The following is a 19,305-nucleotide window of genomic DNA, read 5'->3' as shown; positions in this document are numbered from 1 at the left end:
AGGAAAAATTACACTTTGATACAAAATTGTGTATAGATGCCCGAGTATATAAAGTGGCATTTTGACTATGAGCCATGTGTCAGAAAATGTATGGGGCCTTAGAGCTCATTCATATCATGGCTATTATTTTTGTTCTGCTCCATTATAGGAAGGAAACAATAAAATTAATGAAAGTGCCGGATTCTGACTGACAGAAACCGAGCCTAAGGGTACTTTCACACTTACAGCAGAGGATTCCGGCAGGCAGTCCGGACGCAAACGGATGGCATTTGCGGAACCGTCTGACAAATGCATTGAAATACCGGATCCGTCTCTCTGAAGTCATCCGAAAAAACGTATCCGTTATTTATTTTTGCATTTTTAAAGGTTTGCGCAGGCCGGAAAACGATCCGTTTTGCCGGAATACTTAATGCCGGATCCGGCACTAATACACTTCAATGGAAATTAATGCTGGATCCGGCATTCCGGCAAGTGTTCAGGATTTTTGGCCGGAAAGAAAAACCGCAGCATGCTGCAATATTTTCTCCGTCCAAAAAACGTAAGAGGGACTGAACTGATGCATCCTGAATGGATTGCTCTCCATTCAGAATACATTAATATAAAACGGATCATTTTTTTCTGGTATTGAGCCCCTGTGACGGAAAAGAAAAACGCTAGTGTGAAAGTACCCTAACAGATCCCATTGACTATAATGGAATATGCTTGGTTTCCATTCGGGACATTATTTTATTTTTTTTTTGTAGAGAAAAAAGTCATGCATTCTGTGCTTTTCTCTCCTCAATTTTTTTATGAACTCTGTGACAGAGGCCTGGAATGGAGCCTCCAATGCAGATGTGAATGTAGCCTTAGTAATTTAGGTTTTATTTGTACGTACCAAACCTATGAAAATTGTCCTTGAAACGTCTGGCCTTTTGTAGCTAGTGAGTTGGGACAGTTCGGGATCTGGGCACTGTATCAGCTAAGCCACGCAATCCGAAACGGCAGCAAGCAAATTTGTCTGTGTAGCACCAAATGCCTTGCTAGCTACATAGTCACATACTTAGCTAGGCTTGAGAGGTTGGTGATTTTCAGAAGCTGTGTAAGAGCAGCCACCTCTCCATTCACTGATATGGGACTCCCGAAAGTAGCAAAACATGCTTGCCCATAACGATGAACGGAGAGTGCACTGTGGATGCGCGGTGTGCTCCACTTCGGAGGTTCCTGTTCTCTAGATAGGAGTGGGTCTCAGAGGTGGGACCCGCACCTACCTGACATTGCTGGCAAATTCTAGCAATAGGCCATTAGTGTTCCAGATGGGCCATCCCCTTTAAGCAAAGACCTACATGGCCTGTATATTTAGTGTGTAGACGTTTAGATGGATGATATAGTGTCTCGTAAATCGGCCTATAATAACATGTGTATGGGTCCTGCCTCGTAGAAAGCACTTCATTGGACCATAGCAACTAATCTAAGTCACTGTCATTTTCTAAGCTTTAACAGAAAGATACTGCTTTTGTACATAGCAACCATAGTGCATTTTTTATTCTTTTGTTGGACAAAGGCCTGTTACATTAAAATGTACTACACAAGCTCTGATCTCGAGCTGCAGTCATGTTCATAATCAACATGTAAATGGTCACTACTTTCTGCAAGCTTTTCATAAATCAATAGTACTAGTGAATATAAGAGACTTTTTAATATATATTGTGTATCTCCCTTTAGGAGCTCACTCCTCACCTCTCCATTACCTGTGTGTCTCTCTGTATTCACTCTCTACCGCAGTTCTCCTCTCCATAGTCCTCTATGAGCAGCATGTAATCTGATCCTTCAGTGAGCTGTCAGCCTATCTAGTCTCTCAAGACGGATGCAGCAGGGGAATGTTTAGGAGGGGAAGATTTTTATCTGATAAGATATATTGCAAAATTTCTTATATTCACATTTACTCAGTCTGTTGAAAATACAGTCACCACCTAAGGATAAAATATTTTGCTAACAAGTGATTGCTAAGGACATCAAATTCTTCCTGAAAGTTTGAGCTGTTGGTGAAAATCACATAATGCTCGACTTCATAAATTGTCAATGTTTAATTGTTAGTTTTTTTATTTTTTGTTTCATAGGCAGAGGAAGAGGGGAGAGTGGTTTTTACCAAAGAAGCTTTGATGAAGTAGAGAGCGGCTTTGGTCGAGGAGCACGTGAAATGCATAGGTCACAGAGTTGGGAAGAAAGGTGAGTGTGGTTGAAAGGTGGACATAGGGGATGTAGTGAGAAGTATAATGGCTTCATTTAAAAGAGGGACTGTCACCACTCCAAACGTGTATTTTTTTTAATAAATACTTTTATTTCCTATAAAATAACAATTTTTAAGCGTTGTTTCATTACTTTATTCTTTCTGGAAATGGGTGTTATTCCCCTTGTCATTAGGATGCAGGGTTGGGCTGGGCCACCAGAGTATTAGAGGATCCTCTGGTGGGTCCCAAAGAATAATATCCTCTTGTGGGCCCAAGGATCCCCAGTCTGACAATGATAGGATGTGTCCCTACAGAGTCTGGCGTTGTGAGCAAAAGATGCTCCAGAATTATTATTTCAAGGGGAATGTTGAAAAGTACCAATATTTTCTAAAATGCACGTCAAAAGAATTGACAGATCCTCTGAGATTAAGGCCGAATGCACACGGCCGTGTTCCGCGGTCGAGAGCGGTCCGTGGTAACCCGGCCAGGATTCCTGCTGACAGCAGGAGCGCACGGCGTCATTGGTTGCTATGACGCCATGCGCTTCATGCCGAAGCTGCTGTACAGTGGTACACTCGTATAGAGATCATACGAGCGTATCACTGTACAGCAGCGGTGGCATGAAGTGCACGGCGTCATAGCAACCAATGACGCCGTGCGCTCCTGCTGTCAGCAGGAATGCCGGCCGGGTTACCACGGACCGCTCTCGGACGTGGAACACGGCCGTGTGCATGAGGCCTAATAGGCCCATTAATATGCACTTTAGTTTTTAAATGTCTCTCATTCCTGACGGTCCCAATCAAATACTGCTGTAAATGAGCTGAACTTCTCCAAGTGCAATAAAGAGTGTGAAGCCTGGAAAAAGATTGTGCATTTTCTCATATGCAGTTTAATGTGAGGATGACCTAGTAGAAAGGACAGCCCAGTGCATGCCATTTAAGGGAGAGTTCCCCAGTTCTGCATATCTGAATTTTGTCTCTTTATATCCTGTCAGAGGTGATCGTCGGTTTGAAAAACCTGCACGAAAAGAACCAGGTAATACATTTCTATTGCACAAAAGAAGCGATCGTGATCTATGATTAGTAACAGTCTGGTTTTAGGTTGTAGACCTGGAAGATGCAGAGTATTCTGTAATCTGGTCGCTCTGGGCAGCTGTTCCACTTTTCCGTTGCACCAGATTTTATAAATCTCCACTGTCCTGTTAATTTCTTTTATTGGGTTCACCTGTAAAGGAATCCTGTAATTGTAGGAAAAAATTGTTTTCCCCTGGCACATCTCACTATATCTATATTTCAACAAAACTTGAAATCCTGCAGTTTTCGCATTGGCTACGAAGCCTAAAAATAGGCGCCACTTCTTGGTCAGTACAGATCACTTTACTGTAGTTACCTGCTTATCTATACACAGAGGTGATATTACAGGAAGGATTAGAATGACAGGTAAGACGGAATCCACCATTCACAATAGGGGTTTGTCAAAGCTTATCTATTCCTTCCTTGTACAATGACCTCTGCACAGGTCACAGGACATGCCCAGAAAACTCTCCCATAGATGTCACTGAGGTCCCCTCCGGACCATTGTGTCTATGGCCCATGGGGCTGCCATAAAGCAGTTTTCTTAATGCTTTCTAAATGCTGCTAAGAACAGCTCAGGCAAGATGGCCGCCACCATAAGCATGTTCAGGAAATGGAATAAAAAATTTAAATAAAACCAGATTAGAAAAAAGGATAAGTGTCGCCATCTAGGTTTAACAGGCAGATAAAATTTTGTGTGACGCATTTCCTTTAATTATCTATTATATTGGTGGACTAAACATGTTACAGACCATTGAATGGTTAATTATGTTCTAATTTTCACAAGTAATCGGTTGAACTTATAAGGTGAAGTCAGCTGTACCGCCGATTTCGGTGGGATTGGCTATTTTATGTGTATGGGGGTGGGCTAACTCTCCCTGATAGCAGATGTTGAGGAGAAGTTCAACATGCACAATCCTTTGTTCTTACAGGAGATGAGCTGCTGCTAGCGAAACGCTCTTTCATCGGGTAATCTGATCGTTTGTGCATACACAAAAATCGTCATTTACCGGCAGCAGATTGAGTGATCTAATCACAATCTGCCGCCAGCAAATGAGTCAGTATGTGGAAGAGCGATGGCATTAGCGATCGCTCCTCCCCATACTCTGGAGGAGATCGCTGGATGAAAATGCAGAGTTCTTCTCCACTGAGCAGCAGATTGTTGGGACCCGAAACCAACATGTATCTCCCTGGAATGGAATAGTGGTCAAACTATTGTTAGGCCGACAGCTACTGGAGGTGTACGGCCACATATATTCTTGTTGACCTTGATGCTTTCACATACGTTCTCTAGCTTGCCTGTAGATTATGGCATGGGCGTTTTTTTTTCTCTTGATTTTAGCTTTTTTTATGATGAGCAATGAGTAAGGATCTTGGTTTGTCGATCCAAAGCATAGATGCTGTTTGTCCTTGTATTCAGTTTTATCTACTTGCTGCGTATAAATTTGTAATTATTTTTTTTTTTTATGGATTTTTTCTGTGACTATTATTGATGCATTAATATGTAAAATGATTGTTTGCACTCCGTGATTATATCACAGTGACAGGCATCTGTTGTGATGTTAGCACACCACCATGTCGTTTTCTGCATTCACACATTGACCGGCAGAAGGGAACTAGCTGGAAGCACAGAGTTTATTCACGTTTATTCATGTCACAAATATATCGAATGGGAGTTGCATGGCCGGCTTCTATGCAGTCCCTTGTACTCTTTCTGCCCCAGGAAAGAGCATCTCTGTGTCTGTGCCCTCGTCTGCCAACATAACCTGCCAGCTAGGAATTGTTAAGGGTTAGTACAGTGATTTCTATAAGTGCAGAGTCTGATTCAGGCCAAGCCAGTATGTGTGTGTGTGTGCTTTAGCATATTCCTCACCTGCATGAGTGCATTATATGCTTGTCTTTATGATATACATAGGTGTACTAGGTTACTACTGGGTGTCAAGAAGCATGCTTGCGTGTTCACTATATAAATGTACCTGCATTCATCTCTTGCACTTTGCCTGGGTGTATGGACGTCTTGTATTGCTAAGTACAGTGCACTCCACATTTAAAGGACAATCTGATAAAACAAACCATTCCTGTATATGAACAATCTGAGTTGCCTTTCCCCAGCATGTCCATTGCATCATTGGCACTTTAGCGGCAGTCTCCTTGCTTGCTGTACATTTATAAGTGCTAGTCCACTGTCAGCTCATGGCTGTCTCATGAGTCTACCCTGCCTTCTTCTTGGTGCGCTGTCACTCCCCTGAGCGATTCTTTATTACAGTTAGACATTATCAGGTGGGCAGAGTCCCACACACCCCTGTTGTCACATCGGGGCTACAGAGCTTGGTGTTCTCAGGTAAGGTATAACAGTCTTTTGGAGCCATGATGATGGCACCCTCATTTCCTGTGTGAATTTCCTTTGGAAGAAGCGCCAGCATAGTTATCGGAATGAAGATGGCTGAAGGGACTAAGGAAAGTCATTGCTTTGAAACGTTTTACTCTCCAAGTCCAGTCTCGCAAATTTGAAAGGTGTCCCCTCTTTGCCCATTGGCACAGACTTCCAGCTCAGTTCTGTAGGACTGTCTGTGTGAGGCTTGTGGCAGCTCGGGGAGTGGATGGCCAAAGGTTTCCATACAGATGCGATATCCTCCTTCAGGCCGGCGTGTTAGACACGGTGCAAAGCGGTGTCCTTGAAGGATCTCGCTTGGTAGGTAAGAAGTACGGCTTTGGCAAATTTCCCCTGAGCTTTCCTGAGTAGAAGATAGACAAACCACCAGCTCCAAGTGACCTGAAGAAGATACAGTTTCGCGCTGCAATAAAGTTGCCAGTGGGCTCCCAGGAGATAGACTATGAGTGTACGTGAGAGGGAAAGAGAAGAAGGGGCACTCCACATTGCCATTTTGACTGTCCAGCGAAAAGTCAACGTTGTTCTGCTGGATTTGGCCATCACCTCTCTCCTGGTAGAGAATTCCACTGACTCTGACCATGGTTAATGGGCTCGGGCGAGTGTTTGCCACTTGGAACATTAAACATGGCTTTCCTTCTGGACTGCCCACCACAGCCAATCTAGAGAAGACAATTGATGGAGTGCGATTCTTTGGCCGTGCAATTTTTGCCACAAAAACACCTGTTGAATACAGAATCTGGGATAAGTAAAAATGCGCAAGTGCAGAGCATGAATCGCATAGTTTTATCATTAATAGCACCTTACAACACTTTGCATTTCATATTGTAATTGGAAAATATCTGACCTGTTATAAATGCCTCCAGCATGAGTCCCAGCAACATTTGTACGGCTAGAAGAGCAATAGCACTTGGGCAATCTCCGCTTGGAAACATGGTACCATATCCAATGGTGAGCTGCGTCTCCAGGGAGAATGAAAAGGCAGCAGTGAAGCTAGTTATATATTTGACACAAATGGTGTGATTCTCTGGCGGGGCATCATGGTCCAGGGCCAGGTCCCCATTCATTTCAGCCAAAAGGTACCAAAAAACTGCAAAGAGGAGCCAGTGTGCCAGGAAAGAAGCCATAAAGGCCAACATCATCCAGCGCCAGCGCATGTCAAGCAGTAGCCCCCAAATGTCTCGCAAGTATGACAGTCCCTGCCCCTGGATCCCAACTGCTTTTATGGTGCTGTGTCCCTCTTTAGTTACCAGACGATGAGAACAAGAGTTGAGCAGAGTACGTCTTGGGGCCCTGCTGTGAGAGTCCTCCTCCCGATCTGTGCTGACCTGCAGCACCACTGAAAGAAGAACAAGGCCATATTTTAGATGAAGTAAATTCAATATTTAAAAAAAATATAGAAAAGCAATATTAAACACATTAACATTATGTATATAGTGTAAATGCGTAAATTCAATACTGTGTGTAATTTTATTATATATATATATATATATATATATATATATATATATATATATATATTTATTCAGTCAGTCGTTACACGTTCATTACTAAAGCACTGCAAAAAAACAAACATGGATGAGAAGATTAGCCAAAGCTTGCCTGGAGGAAGATCAGAATGTAGTACACCTGTACTCCAATTTCTCCCCATAGTTTAAAAACATACAGCTAAAGGGGTTCTCCACCTTTTGAACAAATTTTGGTTCTCTCCTCGCTCTGTGGAGAAAAGCATACTTAGCTGTTCGGTTCTGGCTTCAATGCCGGTTGTGAACTTATGCCATGGAGGGGTGTCATATGCCACAGCAGGAGAGACTTGTCCCCAAATGACATGTCACTGGAGCTAGGCAAGGCACTTACTAATGTATTGTGATTGTCCATATTGCTTTCTTTGCTGGCTTGGTTCATTTTTCCATCACATTATACACTGCTCATATCCAGGGGTTATGACCACACTGCAATCTATATGTGGTGGTCGTGCTTGCACACTATGGGAAAAGGCGACGACATCTCTGGTGACTGAAACCGCGGGAGTGCACGTAGGCTGGTGCTTTTTCCTGTAGTGTGCAAACACGACCACCACTGCTGGATTGCCGGGTGGTATAACCCCTGAAAATAAGCAGTGTATAATTTAATGGAAAAATGAATCCAGCCAGCAAAGGAGGCAATATGGACAATCGCAATCCATTATTAAGTGCCTTGTATTAACTTTCTCTAGTTTTACAACTGCAACAGCCATGTAACCACATATTCGAGTTATCCTTAAAGGGGTATTTCCATCACATACAATGGGGGCATATTGCTACAATATGCCTCCATTTTCTGATAGGTGCAGGTCCCACCTCTGGGACCCGCACCTACAAGGAGAACAGAGTGGGGAGAGCTGTTGCTGGAGTACCCCGGGGTCCGTCCACCACCAAGCGCTGCTCCCCATACAAGTGATTGGGAGCGCACGCGCGGCCCTTGCTCCCATTCATTTCTATTGGGCAGACGGAAATAGCCGAGCCAGCGCTCGGGTATTTTCGGTGGCCCCATTAAAATGAATGGAGGGTGGCTGCGCATGTGCAGTGCGCCCTCCATTAATTTTCCCGTTCTGTTCTCGTTGTAGGTTCGAGTCCCAGAGGTGGGACCTGCACCTATCAGATAAGGGAGGCAAATCCTAGTGATATGCCCCCATTGTATGTGATGGGAATACCCCTTTAAGAAAGACTTGGGGGCATATTTATTAAGAGGAGTTTAATGCGCTAGTCTAACAAGAAAAAAGGCCATGCCCTTCCCAGTAATCCACATCCACTTAACTTTTGGCAAGTGCGACATAAGTAAAAAAAATTATAAATAAAAAATTGCTACAAATTTTGTTGCAATCAGGAACTTTTTTATGCTACTAAACTGTTGCAAAATTTCCCTCATAAATGCGATCAGCTTGAGACTGTACTTACTTTTTGCCTGATGCACCACGTGTACGCCTTGTCACTGAGATGCCAACATCCAGAGCAAGGGGAGGTAATGAGTATTCTGCACCGTGTAGCTGATGTCCCCGCTACCTGTGACGTCCTCCTGCGTGACTTTCAGTAGCGTACGATTGTCTTGTTTCTTCACCAACCTGGGCAAAAGGAACAGTGTAATACACCGGGATGTCCCAAGATTGTGTGTTACTTCTGAGGCCTAGCTGATGGCTTAGCTGTTCCCTTTACTGTCGCCACCTCCCACCCCCTCCATGGAAAGGCACCTGAGCTGACTCTGGCTCTATTCCCTGAAGGCAAGCAGGGGCCTGTGCCTGTATAACCCCAGCGTTCTGAGCTCTTGCCAGACTGAGAGAGGGAGGGGGGAAATTAGTGTTTGTGTTATGATTTCACGCTCGGGGGTAAGCTGCTTTTAGGCGCACACATCATGATGCTCATGTGACATGTCCCGCTGCGGGAAAATGTTCAGGCTTTGTTCACTCTGGGATGCATTGGACGGCAGGTAGGATTCACCTGGACATGACACCAACGTTCCTGCCTTTTGCAATTTGCTCACTGATCTAAGCCCTATCTTTCTCTGTTTGCCTGTAGCAACGGCATTCTTGTCACAGTGTGACATTTGTATAAGCAAATAGGATGCTCCATCATGCGGTGCAGGAAAAGGAGTTGCTGTGAACGCAGACAAATGGTTTCTCAGCACTCCCACATTAGAGCTGTGCATTACATAACAGATGTGTGCATAACGCCCGTATAGATGCTTCATTTTTTGCTATCCCACTCTAGATGTTGTGAAACTACAACTCCCAGCATGCACACTTGCTCGTTGGTTCTAGAAAGTGCAATAGAAATGGATGGAGCGTGCAGGGGGTTGTGGGTTCCCATCAGCTGCGAGTGCCTGATTTTGCTGACCCCTGTACTAGGCTGTAAGGAGGTAGTTGTCGGTGCTCTGGCCAGGGCACTTTTGCAAGGATGCGGTGTTCATTCATAATCGTGAATCTTTTAAACCAAGTATCCATGGAGTAATCCAATGATCTTCATTGATTTACCCAGAGCTTTCAGACTGCACAGGCTTGCACACAGGCTCAATTCATTGGAGGAAACATCACATGGTCAGCATGTGTTGGCTAGCCATGCTGGATGAGTGAGGGCACTTGGACGCTTTACACACACTGGTACTACTGTTAGTGATGCTTGCTTTAGGCCCTGCATGGGTGTTACACAGCCCTGTCAGGCAGATTCTCATATGATAAGAGTTACGAGAAACCGTAGCGTTTGGAAGCGGCAGTAAAGAAAAGTCCTGTCTGCATGAAGAAACAGCATGTTATACGCGTGGCTCTGTCATACCTTGGACGTATAATTCAGTCAAGGGTACTTACCTGACGGGATGCGTGCGCCAGCGGAGAAGGAAATCCAGTAATTTGGCTTTTCTCTGCGAAAATACTTCAGGTAAGTTGAGTTGCCCTTATCCAGATTTTAGCTTGCAAATCCTGTGCAATATGTATTCTTGGGATTTGCGTCCTGAAGAGGGTTCCAGTCTTTTTGCCTAGTCTCCAAGCTTCTTGTTGGTGCACTTCTGTTCTCAATGTCACCTGGATCCTGGTCACTGGGATTAAGCTTTCCAGCCCAGTGACACGCTCCTTCTCAATCTCTGGGGGGGAGCTCTTGCTGGGTCTGGAGTCATAACCCTCATTCCTGCGGTTATAAATGAGGAGGCTGGACCTTTTTGGCATTCCTTTTGATTGGTCGTTATGTTATTAGGGTTATGCCACTAAGGGAGTGGTATGCGGGAGCTCTGTCCTTCCAGTGATTAGTTATGCACAGTAGGTGCCCTTTATTTTCCATTAACAGTCTCATTACTGCTAATGTAGTGGAGGTGTTAATGGTGCATTGATTTGAGATATGTTAAAACAAAGTGTTGTTTTTTTTTTTTTTATACACTTTTGCACCGGTAATTAGTGGGCAGGGTGTTCATCTTGGCACTGTTTAGTTGACGATGCTGTACAGATGCTTCATGCAAGGATTAAAGATGCAACTAGAATGCACCTCTATTCAGCTTTCTTAAAGTTGTGTGGAGGACCTTTTTATTATACTTTGTTTCTGCATATGGAAGTCTGGGAGATGAGTAATCTACCGCACTATGCACAGGTTCATGTTTGAGCCAGAACAACATTTATTTTATTTTAGCTATTAGTCAGATTCTGTCTTTTGTGGTAGTAGACTATGTATATATTAATGTTACATCATATATGCACTGGGGGTCTGTGAGGAAAGGGATCTCGCACATGTCTTCTGTACATTTCAGAGGGAGTGGGTGCTTGTTTTCCACTGGACTTTGCTCGCCTCTGTCCAGATAAGCGGATTGAGGAAAACAGAGCCCTATTGTTCTTGGAGGAGCAAAGCCGTCTTCAGGCCTGCGGTGCTGAATATTAAAGTAATGACCCAAATCCCACTCCCCTCAGGGCTTCTGTTCTACCGTCCTGCCCAAAGTTTAGACCTCCTGCTGTTAGCGGCACGTCAGTGCATGCCCATAGCAAACAGTAGAAGGAGAAGCTACGCAGGTATCTCAAACCTTGTCCCTTTGATGCAGAAGTGGTCAAATCTTTAACCCTTTTAATGTTACCATAGTGGCGACAAACTAGAATGGCAAATATCTCGAGAACTGCTTTTCTCCTCTTTCATACTTACCACATAGAAATAAAAAATAAGCATTTGTCTCTAGGTTGCAAAGTAATATGAAGGAGCCACATGATGTCTTCCGCTGCCAAGGGTTCATGTCCCCACCCCCATCCTGAAAAGTTATCAGTGGTAGTAGAGGGAGGGTGTGGGTTTGCTTTACTATACACCTGTTCTTGTGTTTATATGGTCATTAGAGCAAAAAGTGGTTTAACAAAAAGGATTAGTAATCTGTTTTGCCGTTCTAAAAATATGTAATTGTAACTTTTTGCTTCTGCTGTACAAATGTGAATAAGCCTCTGAGCATTATCAAAGTGTATGACCTCTAGACGAGCTTAGGGTCTGGCTGCCTGCACTCTTACAGTTCCCATACTGTTCTCGAATGGTGAGCTAAGATTTAACATCCATAGACAACATTTGGTGTCCAGACATGTTTTCTTGTTTTTTGCTCAAACCATGCTTCTCAGTCCTTGCCCAGTGCTCGCATGTCCAGCGGTCGAATGGCAAACATTAAATTGCTTCTTTGTCATTAGTTAGGCCTCTTTCACACTTGCGTTGTCCGGATCCGGCGTGTACTCCACTTGCCGGAATTACACGCCGGATCCGGAAAAACGCAAGTGTACTGAAAGCATTTGAAGACGGAACCGTCTTCCAAATGCGTTCAGTGTTACTATGGCACCCAGGACGCTATTAAAGTCCTGGTTGCCATAGTAGGAGCGGGGAGCGGGGGAGCAGTATACTTACAGTCCGTGCGGCTCCCGGGGCGCTCCAGAGTGACGTCAGAGCGCCCCATGCGCATGGATGACGTGATCCATGTGATCACATGATCCATGCGCTTGGGGCGCCCTGACGTCACTCTGGAGCGCCCGGGGAGCCGCACGGACGGTAAGTATGCTGCTCCCCCGCTCCCCGCTACACTTTACCATGGCTGCCAGGACTTTAGCGTCCCGGCAGCCATGGTAACCACTCTGAAAAAGCTAAATGTCGGCTCCGGCAATGCGCCGAAATGACGTTTAGCTTAAGGCCGGATCCGGATCAATGCCTTTCAATGGGCATTAATTCCGGATCCGGCCTTGCGGCAAGTGTTCCGGATTTTTGGCCGGAGCAAAAAGCGCAGCATGCTGCGGTATTTTCTCCGGCCAAAAAACGTTCCGTTCCGGAACTGAAGACATCCTGATGCATCCTGAACGGATTTCTCTCCATTCAGAATGCATTAGGATAATCCTGATCAGGATTCTTCCGGCATAGAGCCCCGACGACGGAACTCTATGCCGGAAGACAAGAACGCAAGTGTGAAAGAGCCCTTAGAAAGGTCATCGATGGTGATCTATTACTTGCAATGGAAACATGAGGGGGAAAACAAAAGATGCTACGTACCAAAAAAAACAAACACGTGTTATTCATAAATCAAAGTAAACGAGTGCTGATCGGTGCTCATTGTGGGCTTTTTATCTGCCCATGTAAATGGACTCTTAGAGAAGTTGATACAAGATTTGTCCTGTCCCTATTACATTGTCTTAGGCCCCATGCACGCGACTGTATTTTCGGTCCACATCAGATCCACGTGGATCCACATTGTCGGTGGGGGTTCCAGGAGTCTGACCCCCGACAATCTAGTATTGATGACCAGAATAGACCATTAATACACTGCCTGCCAAAATAAAAGTCGCCACCTGGATTTAACTAAGCAAATAGTTGTGAGCCTCCTATTGGATAATTACTGCATGGGCGATTATCTTTCAGCTGGCAATAAGTTATTTAACCCCAACTGGTGCAATGAGTTGCTTCTCATTTCTTAAACAACCATGTCGAAAGACACATCTCGTGGTCGTGGAAAAGATGTTAGTAAGTTTGAGAAGGGTCAAATCATTGGCATGCATCAAGCAGAGAAAACATCTAAGGAGATTGCCGAAACTACTAAAATTGGGTTAAGAACAGTCCAACGCATTATTAAAAACTGGAAGGATAGTGGGGACCCATCGTATTCGAGGAAAAAAATATGGCGGGAAAAAATCCTGATTTGATCGTGATTGGCGATCACTTAAACGTTTGGTGAAATCAAATCAAAGATAAACAGTAGAACTCAGGGCTATGTTTAATAGTGAAAGTAAGAGCATTTCCACACGCACAATGCGAAGGGAACTCAAGGGATTGGGACTGAACAGCTGTGTAGCCGTAAGAAAACCACTATTTAGTGAGGCAAACCAGAAAAAAGGCTTCAATTTGCTAGGGAGCATACAGATTGGACTCTGGAGCAATGGAAGAAGGTCATGTGGTCTGATGAGTCCAGATTTACCCTGTTCCAGAGTGATGGGCGCATCAGGGTATGAAGAGAGGCAGATGAAGTGATGCACCCATCATGCCTAGTGCCTACTGTACAAGCCTGTGGGGGCAGTGCTATGATCTGGGGTTGCTGCAGTTGGTCAGGTCTAGGTTCAGCAACAGTATCTGTGCTCCAAGAATGAGGTCAGCTGATTACCTGAACAACCAGGTTATTCCATCAATGGATTTTTTTTCTTCCCTGATGGCACGGGCATATTCCAAGATGACAATGCCAGGATTCATCGGGCTCAAATTGTGAAAGAGTGGTTCAGGGAGCATGAGACATCATTTTCACACATGGATTGGCCACCACAGAGTCCAGACCTTAACCCCATTGAGAATCTTTGGGATGTGCTGGAGAAGGCTTTGTGCAGCGGTCAGACTCTACCATCATCAATGCAAGATCTTGGTGAAAAATTAATGCAACACTGGATGGAAATAAATCTTGTGACATTGCAGAAGCTTATCAAAACAATGCACAGCGAATGCATGCCGTAATCAAAGCTAAAGGCGGTCCAACAAAATATTAGTATGTGTGACCTTTTTATTTATTTTTATTTTTTTGGTGGAGACTTTTTTTTTGGGGACAGACAGTTTATAAAGGTCCTAGAAAACCACTTTATTTCCCTTTTATTTAATTGACTAATCTAATGACTGCCTATTTCCGTAATTTGGTATTTTCTTTAGCCCAACATAATATAATGATCACCTCCTGTGCTTTTGACACAAAAAGCTAAAATAAGTGGATCTTCGGTTTGATGCGTTATGGTATTTAACTCCTGCATGTCTGGCTGTGTAATTAAAAGTAGTTCTAAGCAGAGGCCATTCAATTACTCAGTGTTTTTCTTGTGTGGCTTGTTACAGGCCAAGCAATGAACAGGTGAGTAGGTCTGCCATAAACAATGTCCAGACTGAGTTCCTGACCCTGTGTTCTCCCCTCCTGCCGACCACTTCACACAGCTACTGACACACACTTCTAGTCCTTTCTTCCCTTCCCCCATAAACAGCTCTTTTGGCTCTTGATCAAAAATACCCCACTAATGAGCATTGGGAGCAATCCAGAGATTTTTCTCCTGTTCTTACCGGATCGTGAAGCTTTAGTCAGAATGTAGGTTAAAAGTAAGAATGACTGATGAAATAATGGCAGTGAGGTAGAGGGATGGTGGCTGGTGCTTTTGGCAGAATAGAACATTTCTAGATACTATTTATTTTCAGAACTTAGGGCTCTTTCACACGAGCGGATGCTGTGCGGGTAATCCACTGCGTGACAGAGAGCCAAGCCCCGTTCCGGACAGCAGAGACACAGAGCATTAACATGAATGATAATGCTCCGAGCCTCTCTGTGATCTTTTTGCTACAATATCACGGTGATGACTTTATCTCGTTGTGATTTTGTAGTAAAAAGATCAGAGAGGCACGGAGCATTATCAATCATGTTACTGCTCTGTGTCTTTGCTGTCCGGAACGGGGCTTGGCTCTCTGTCACGCAGTGGATTCCACGGACGGCATCCGTTCGTGTGAAAGAGCCCTAAGAGTTTCCTCCTTTGAGGGCTTTAACCTCATTTTACTGGAAACTTTAACAGTTACTTGGCAAATTGTTTAAGCAAATATTACGCATCAAAGTATTAGCTCTTGAGTGTGCTGAGTGAGTTCTTTCATTAGGTGTTTATGTTACTTATTAAGCATTGTGAAATCTGTTTTCACTAGACTGCACTGAATGGATTAACATAGTGATGTACAAAAAGGGCAGCAGTCATTCGTATCTTAAATGCATGTACTTTAAGCTGTTGTGGACCGGTAATGTCCACTGTCTATTTTTTTATTTTTTTATTCGTTTTTTTTTTTTATTTTATATCCAAAACATAGCGAAAAGGTTAACATACATGATATTTCACAGGTACAGTAGATATACACAAATTTGATATCCTTTTTTCATCACAAGTACCAATCCATTGTCCAAAAGAAGGAAAGAAAAAACCAAAAACCTATTCGAACTTGTGACCCCCTCCACCCTCGGTGTCGCTGTCTGGGGACACATCCACGGCGGGCCAGATCCTATGACCACGTCAACCAAGTTCTGTCCCATCTAGTTTTCTGACTCTTATTACAGATAGCAAGTTTCTCATATTTCCTCACTTTATCCACGAGTTGATGCCATTCTAATATTGACAAAGGGTCTTTTTGAACCCCAATTCCTAGCTACTATCACTCTGGCCAACATAAGTGACTTCATCCATAGCAAGTTTTCCCGTCCCTACTCATCAAATAAGGAGGCCCCTAGAACCGCCGTAATTATTTCTACCTCATAATTTATATGAGGAGCATCTCTGGAGCTGGGAATGTCCACTGTCTATAATGTCATCAGAATTTCCCTGGGATTAGACATTATTGGTCCAAGCAGCAGGCAAGGTATTCTGTGACATGAAGGTCTACACATGGGATGGTCTTGTCTGTTAAGAGATATTAGTCCTTTGCCATGCTGAAGTGTAGTACATACAGAAGATTGCTGTCGGCTGAGATGGCACATTGTACTCTAGAGGCAGAATCATCCTAAGGAGTTCACTTAAAGGGGTTTTCCAGGTGTTTTAAAGGGGTGGTCCAACTAAAAATATTCAATTTCCAAACCAGCAGCTGGATCTGAATACATATATGATGTCTGATTTTAATGTTTTACTTTAATCAAGGGATAACTCCTTTAATATCCATGACCTATCCTCAGGGTAGGTCATGAATACCTGGTTGGTAGGGGTCCGACAGCTGGCAGCCCCACTGATCAGCTGTTTGAGGAGGCAGCGGCACTCAGGTGACCGCCGCGGCCTCTTCACAGTTGAACAAGCACAACACTGTCCATTGTATAGTTGTGGCTATGCTTGGTATTTAAAGTTCAGCTCCCCTTTACTTGAATGGGACGGAGTTGCACATAGGCGACGTGAATAATCAATGTTATGCTACTTGTCTAGGAAGAGGCCTCAGCCCTCACAATAGAGCCACATTCTCCTCAAACACCATATCAGCGGCAAGTAGTTGGACCCCCACCAATCAGATATTGATGACCTATCATTTAGAAAGGCCATCAATATCAAAATCACTGCAAACTCCTTTAAAGACTTGTAATGCCTCTAAGTTTAAATATTGCAGGAAGGTCTAGTGGACCCTGAAGGGATGTAGTTTTGCTGTCGGAGGTAACCAATGAGGCAAGAAGGAATGGGTAGTAGTAGGGGGGCAGAGAGTGGCCTTTTGGTGTATGACGCCCTGCAATACCACATGATCAGCTTCTGAATGCCCATTAACCTCAATCATGCAAAATTGGGATCTGGAGTCAGAACGGTCTGTCTTGCTATTATAATGTGTGCCATTCAGTAGTACATGCATTCAAAAGACAGGATGGCAGTATAAATTCCTGTGCCCACATGGAGTGATTGACAACTCTTCATCCCTCTGTGTGTACAGGGGAAGCAGGATTCAGAGGATTTATACTAGTAACATTTGTTCTTGCTTTGTCTAAAATTGTCCTTTGACACGCTAAATAATCTCTGCCAGTGACATTTCTTTTTGCCTTGGCTGAACATGTATTTGTCATTTTGTCATTTGTGTTATTTGAGTAGAGTGGGAGACAGGTTTCTGGATTGACCTAGTCCTCCTGTTTCTCGTTAATGTCATTGGGGGACACAGCACCATGGGGGTATATACCCAGCTACCACTAACTTCTCCTGCAGGTCTTGCTGCAACTTTTTTCTTAAATTATTATTATTTTTTTCTCTTCACTTTACAGGTGCAGGTTTTATCCTGCAACAGGGGGTCTTCTTTGTGAAGGTCCACTTTAGTACCACCCCCTGTGGGTGCGTACCTCGGTACCTCGCCGTTCCCCAGTTCCCCATTTCCCCATTACTGCATCCGCAGTGGAATACCGGTAATCCCACTCTAGTGCGAGTTTACAGAAGGGGTGACCCTGCAGCGCCCAAAGACGCTAGATGGTGAGTATGCTCTCTGCCCTAGTTATGGACTTCTTCCCTCCCATCCATATTCCATCAGGGTGCCCTCCCTCCTGGCCGTCCTCCCTCCTGGCCGTTCTTCCCTTCCTCGGCCTCCTATTTACTCTAGTCCCTGGCTTGTGCCTGGACTAGGCCGTGCCAGTTCCCGCCTTTTTCCTGGCATCCAGGATCTCTGTGTGTCTCATTTTCTCTCTATATGAGGGTTGCTATGACCCCCCCTTCCCTTCTTAAGGACATTCCTTCCTCCCCTCCCCATTTCCCGCGGTGTCCGCCCGCTTAGGGTGTTTCATTTTCGGCTTCTGCATCTACTTTAGTCCCCCGGCTCCAGCTGTGACGATGCCGCATCTGTTGTCAGATTTTTTTTTTTTTATTCTCTCCCCCCCCCCCCCCCTTTCTGTGCATACCCTTTTTTTGTAGCCTTTTGGAGCTGTTTTCCGCTTCCCTGCAGCCTCAGTCCGCCGGGGGTGCCTCATTTTCGGCTACACTATCTACTCTAGTCACCGGCTGCCGGGACTATGCCAAACTCTTTCCCGCCATTTTTTCCTGGCTTCCTGTTTTTTTCTAGGGGTGTTGCCTCCCTCATGGCCTCTGCAGGGAATTTCCGATGGGAGGACAAGATGTCCTTCTTCCCAGAGGGTGCTTTCCCCATTTTACAGTGCCCCCGCCCGCATATAGCGTCATTGGTGGGGCGTATTATCTTGGGCCCCTGTTCGGTGGTTCATGTTGTGGCAGACCCCCTTGCCCCCCATCCCTCCCCCTGGGTTGCATCTGCTCCTGCGGTGGCTGGGGGTTGCTGTGCAATCGGCCTAGCTGGCCTGCATGCGATGACTGGATCCTGGGCTCAGTTGGGTTACCCTAAACTCTGTTCAGGGGTCACCTTCTCCCCATGTGGGTCCCTCACCTCCACCGTAGCCTGCACGCATTCTCAGCTATGATGATGATTTGGCGCTCTTCCCTGCCTTCTTGCGGCAGCATCGGGCTCACTGGGAGTCCTTTGCTACCTGCCTCGTTCCATATCAGGGGGCAGAGTCCAATAGCGGCCTAGAGTCTCCCCTCATAGGTCCCGCTTATCCCCTTCATCCTGGTGTCCTCCCAGGACGGGACTAGCACTGAGGGAAACGCCTCAGGTTTCTTCTGCATCATCGGGGGACTCCTCTGCACAGATTTTGACTTGGGATAGAGCATTAGGCGGTCTTCCACCATACACAATCTCTCTGGGTGGTCAAAGACAAATGTCCACTAAAGAACCTCTCCTCTTCAGGGTTGGTATCCCCTTTAGTGGAATTTCAGATGGCACTCCCGTGGCTGTACAGGATATTATCCACACAGGTAAGTCAGCTGTCGCCTCTCCAGTAGGTGGTGCTTTACCCGCCACCGTGTTTAGCACGCCAGCACACCTATGTGATGTCCCAGGTACATACGCCTTCCCCTTCACAGGGGGGTACTCTTACCACTGCCAAATGCTGTATCCGGCAGACTTTCCTGGTTCCAATGCATCTCCTTTTCAGCTGGAGTAATTTCACTATTACCAGGGGCTATTTTCAACACACCCTCCTAGTCCAAGAGTGTTTCAGGCCACTGTATTACTTCTCCAGACGCTGTAGCCAATACACCATCCTGGGGCTAGCGTGCATCACGCAACCATATTACTCCCTTATCAAGCCGAGTACCTGTACCATCTTTAGATGC

The 19,305-nt window shown here is 45.0% G+C and overlaps 2 protein-coding genes across 5 annotated transcripts in view; one reads left to right on the top strand and one right to left on the bottom strand.

Moving 5' to 3' along the window:
* Nucleotides 1–19,305, top strand: part of GIGYF2 (GRB10 interacting GYF protein 2) — a 190,457-nt gene that overhangs the window by 56,421 nt on the left and 114,731 nt on the right. For all 4 annotated transcript variants that reach the window (XM_040427902.1, XM_040427904.1, XM_040427900.1 and 1 more), the window contains exons 6-7: nt 2,097–2,205; nt 3,202–3,242. In XM_040427902.1, coding sequence (XP_040283836.1) covers nt 2,097–2,205; nt 3,202–3,242 — 150 coding nt within the window. The remainder of the gene's footprint in view (nt 1–2,096; nt 2,206–3,201; nt 3,243–19,305) is intronic.
* KCNJ13 (potassium inwardly rectifying channel subfamily J member 13) lies at nt 4,903–10,259 on the bottom strand. Its single transcript, XM_040427905.1, has 4 exons — nt 10,006–10,259; nt 8,606–8,769; nt 6,517–7,008; nt 4,903–6,392 (listed from the first exon to the last, which is right to left on the bottom strand). Coding segments are annotated over exons 2-4 (1,125 nt in total). The 5' UTR covers nt 8,607–8,769; nt 10,006–10,259; the 3' UTR covers nt 4,903–5,760.

The sequence above is a fragment of the Bufo bufo genome, chromosome 4 (genome assembly GCF_905171765.1).
Source record: "Bufo bufo chromosome 4, aBufBuf1.1, whole genome shotgun sequence".
NCBI lineage: Eukaryota > Metazoa > Chordata > Amphibia > Anura > Bufonidae > Bufo > Bufo bufo.
Note: the sequence above shows the minus strand (reverse complement) of the source record. Positions and strands in the feature narration are given on the sequence as shown.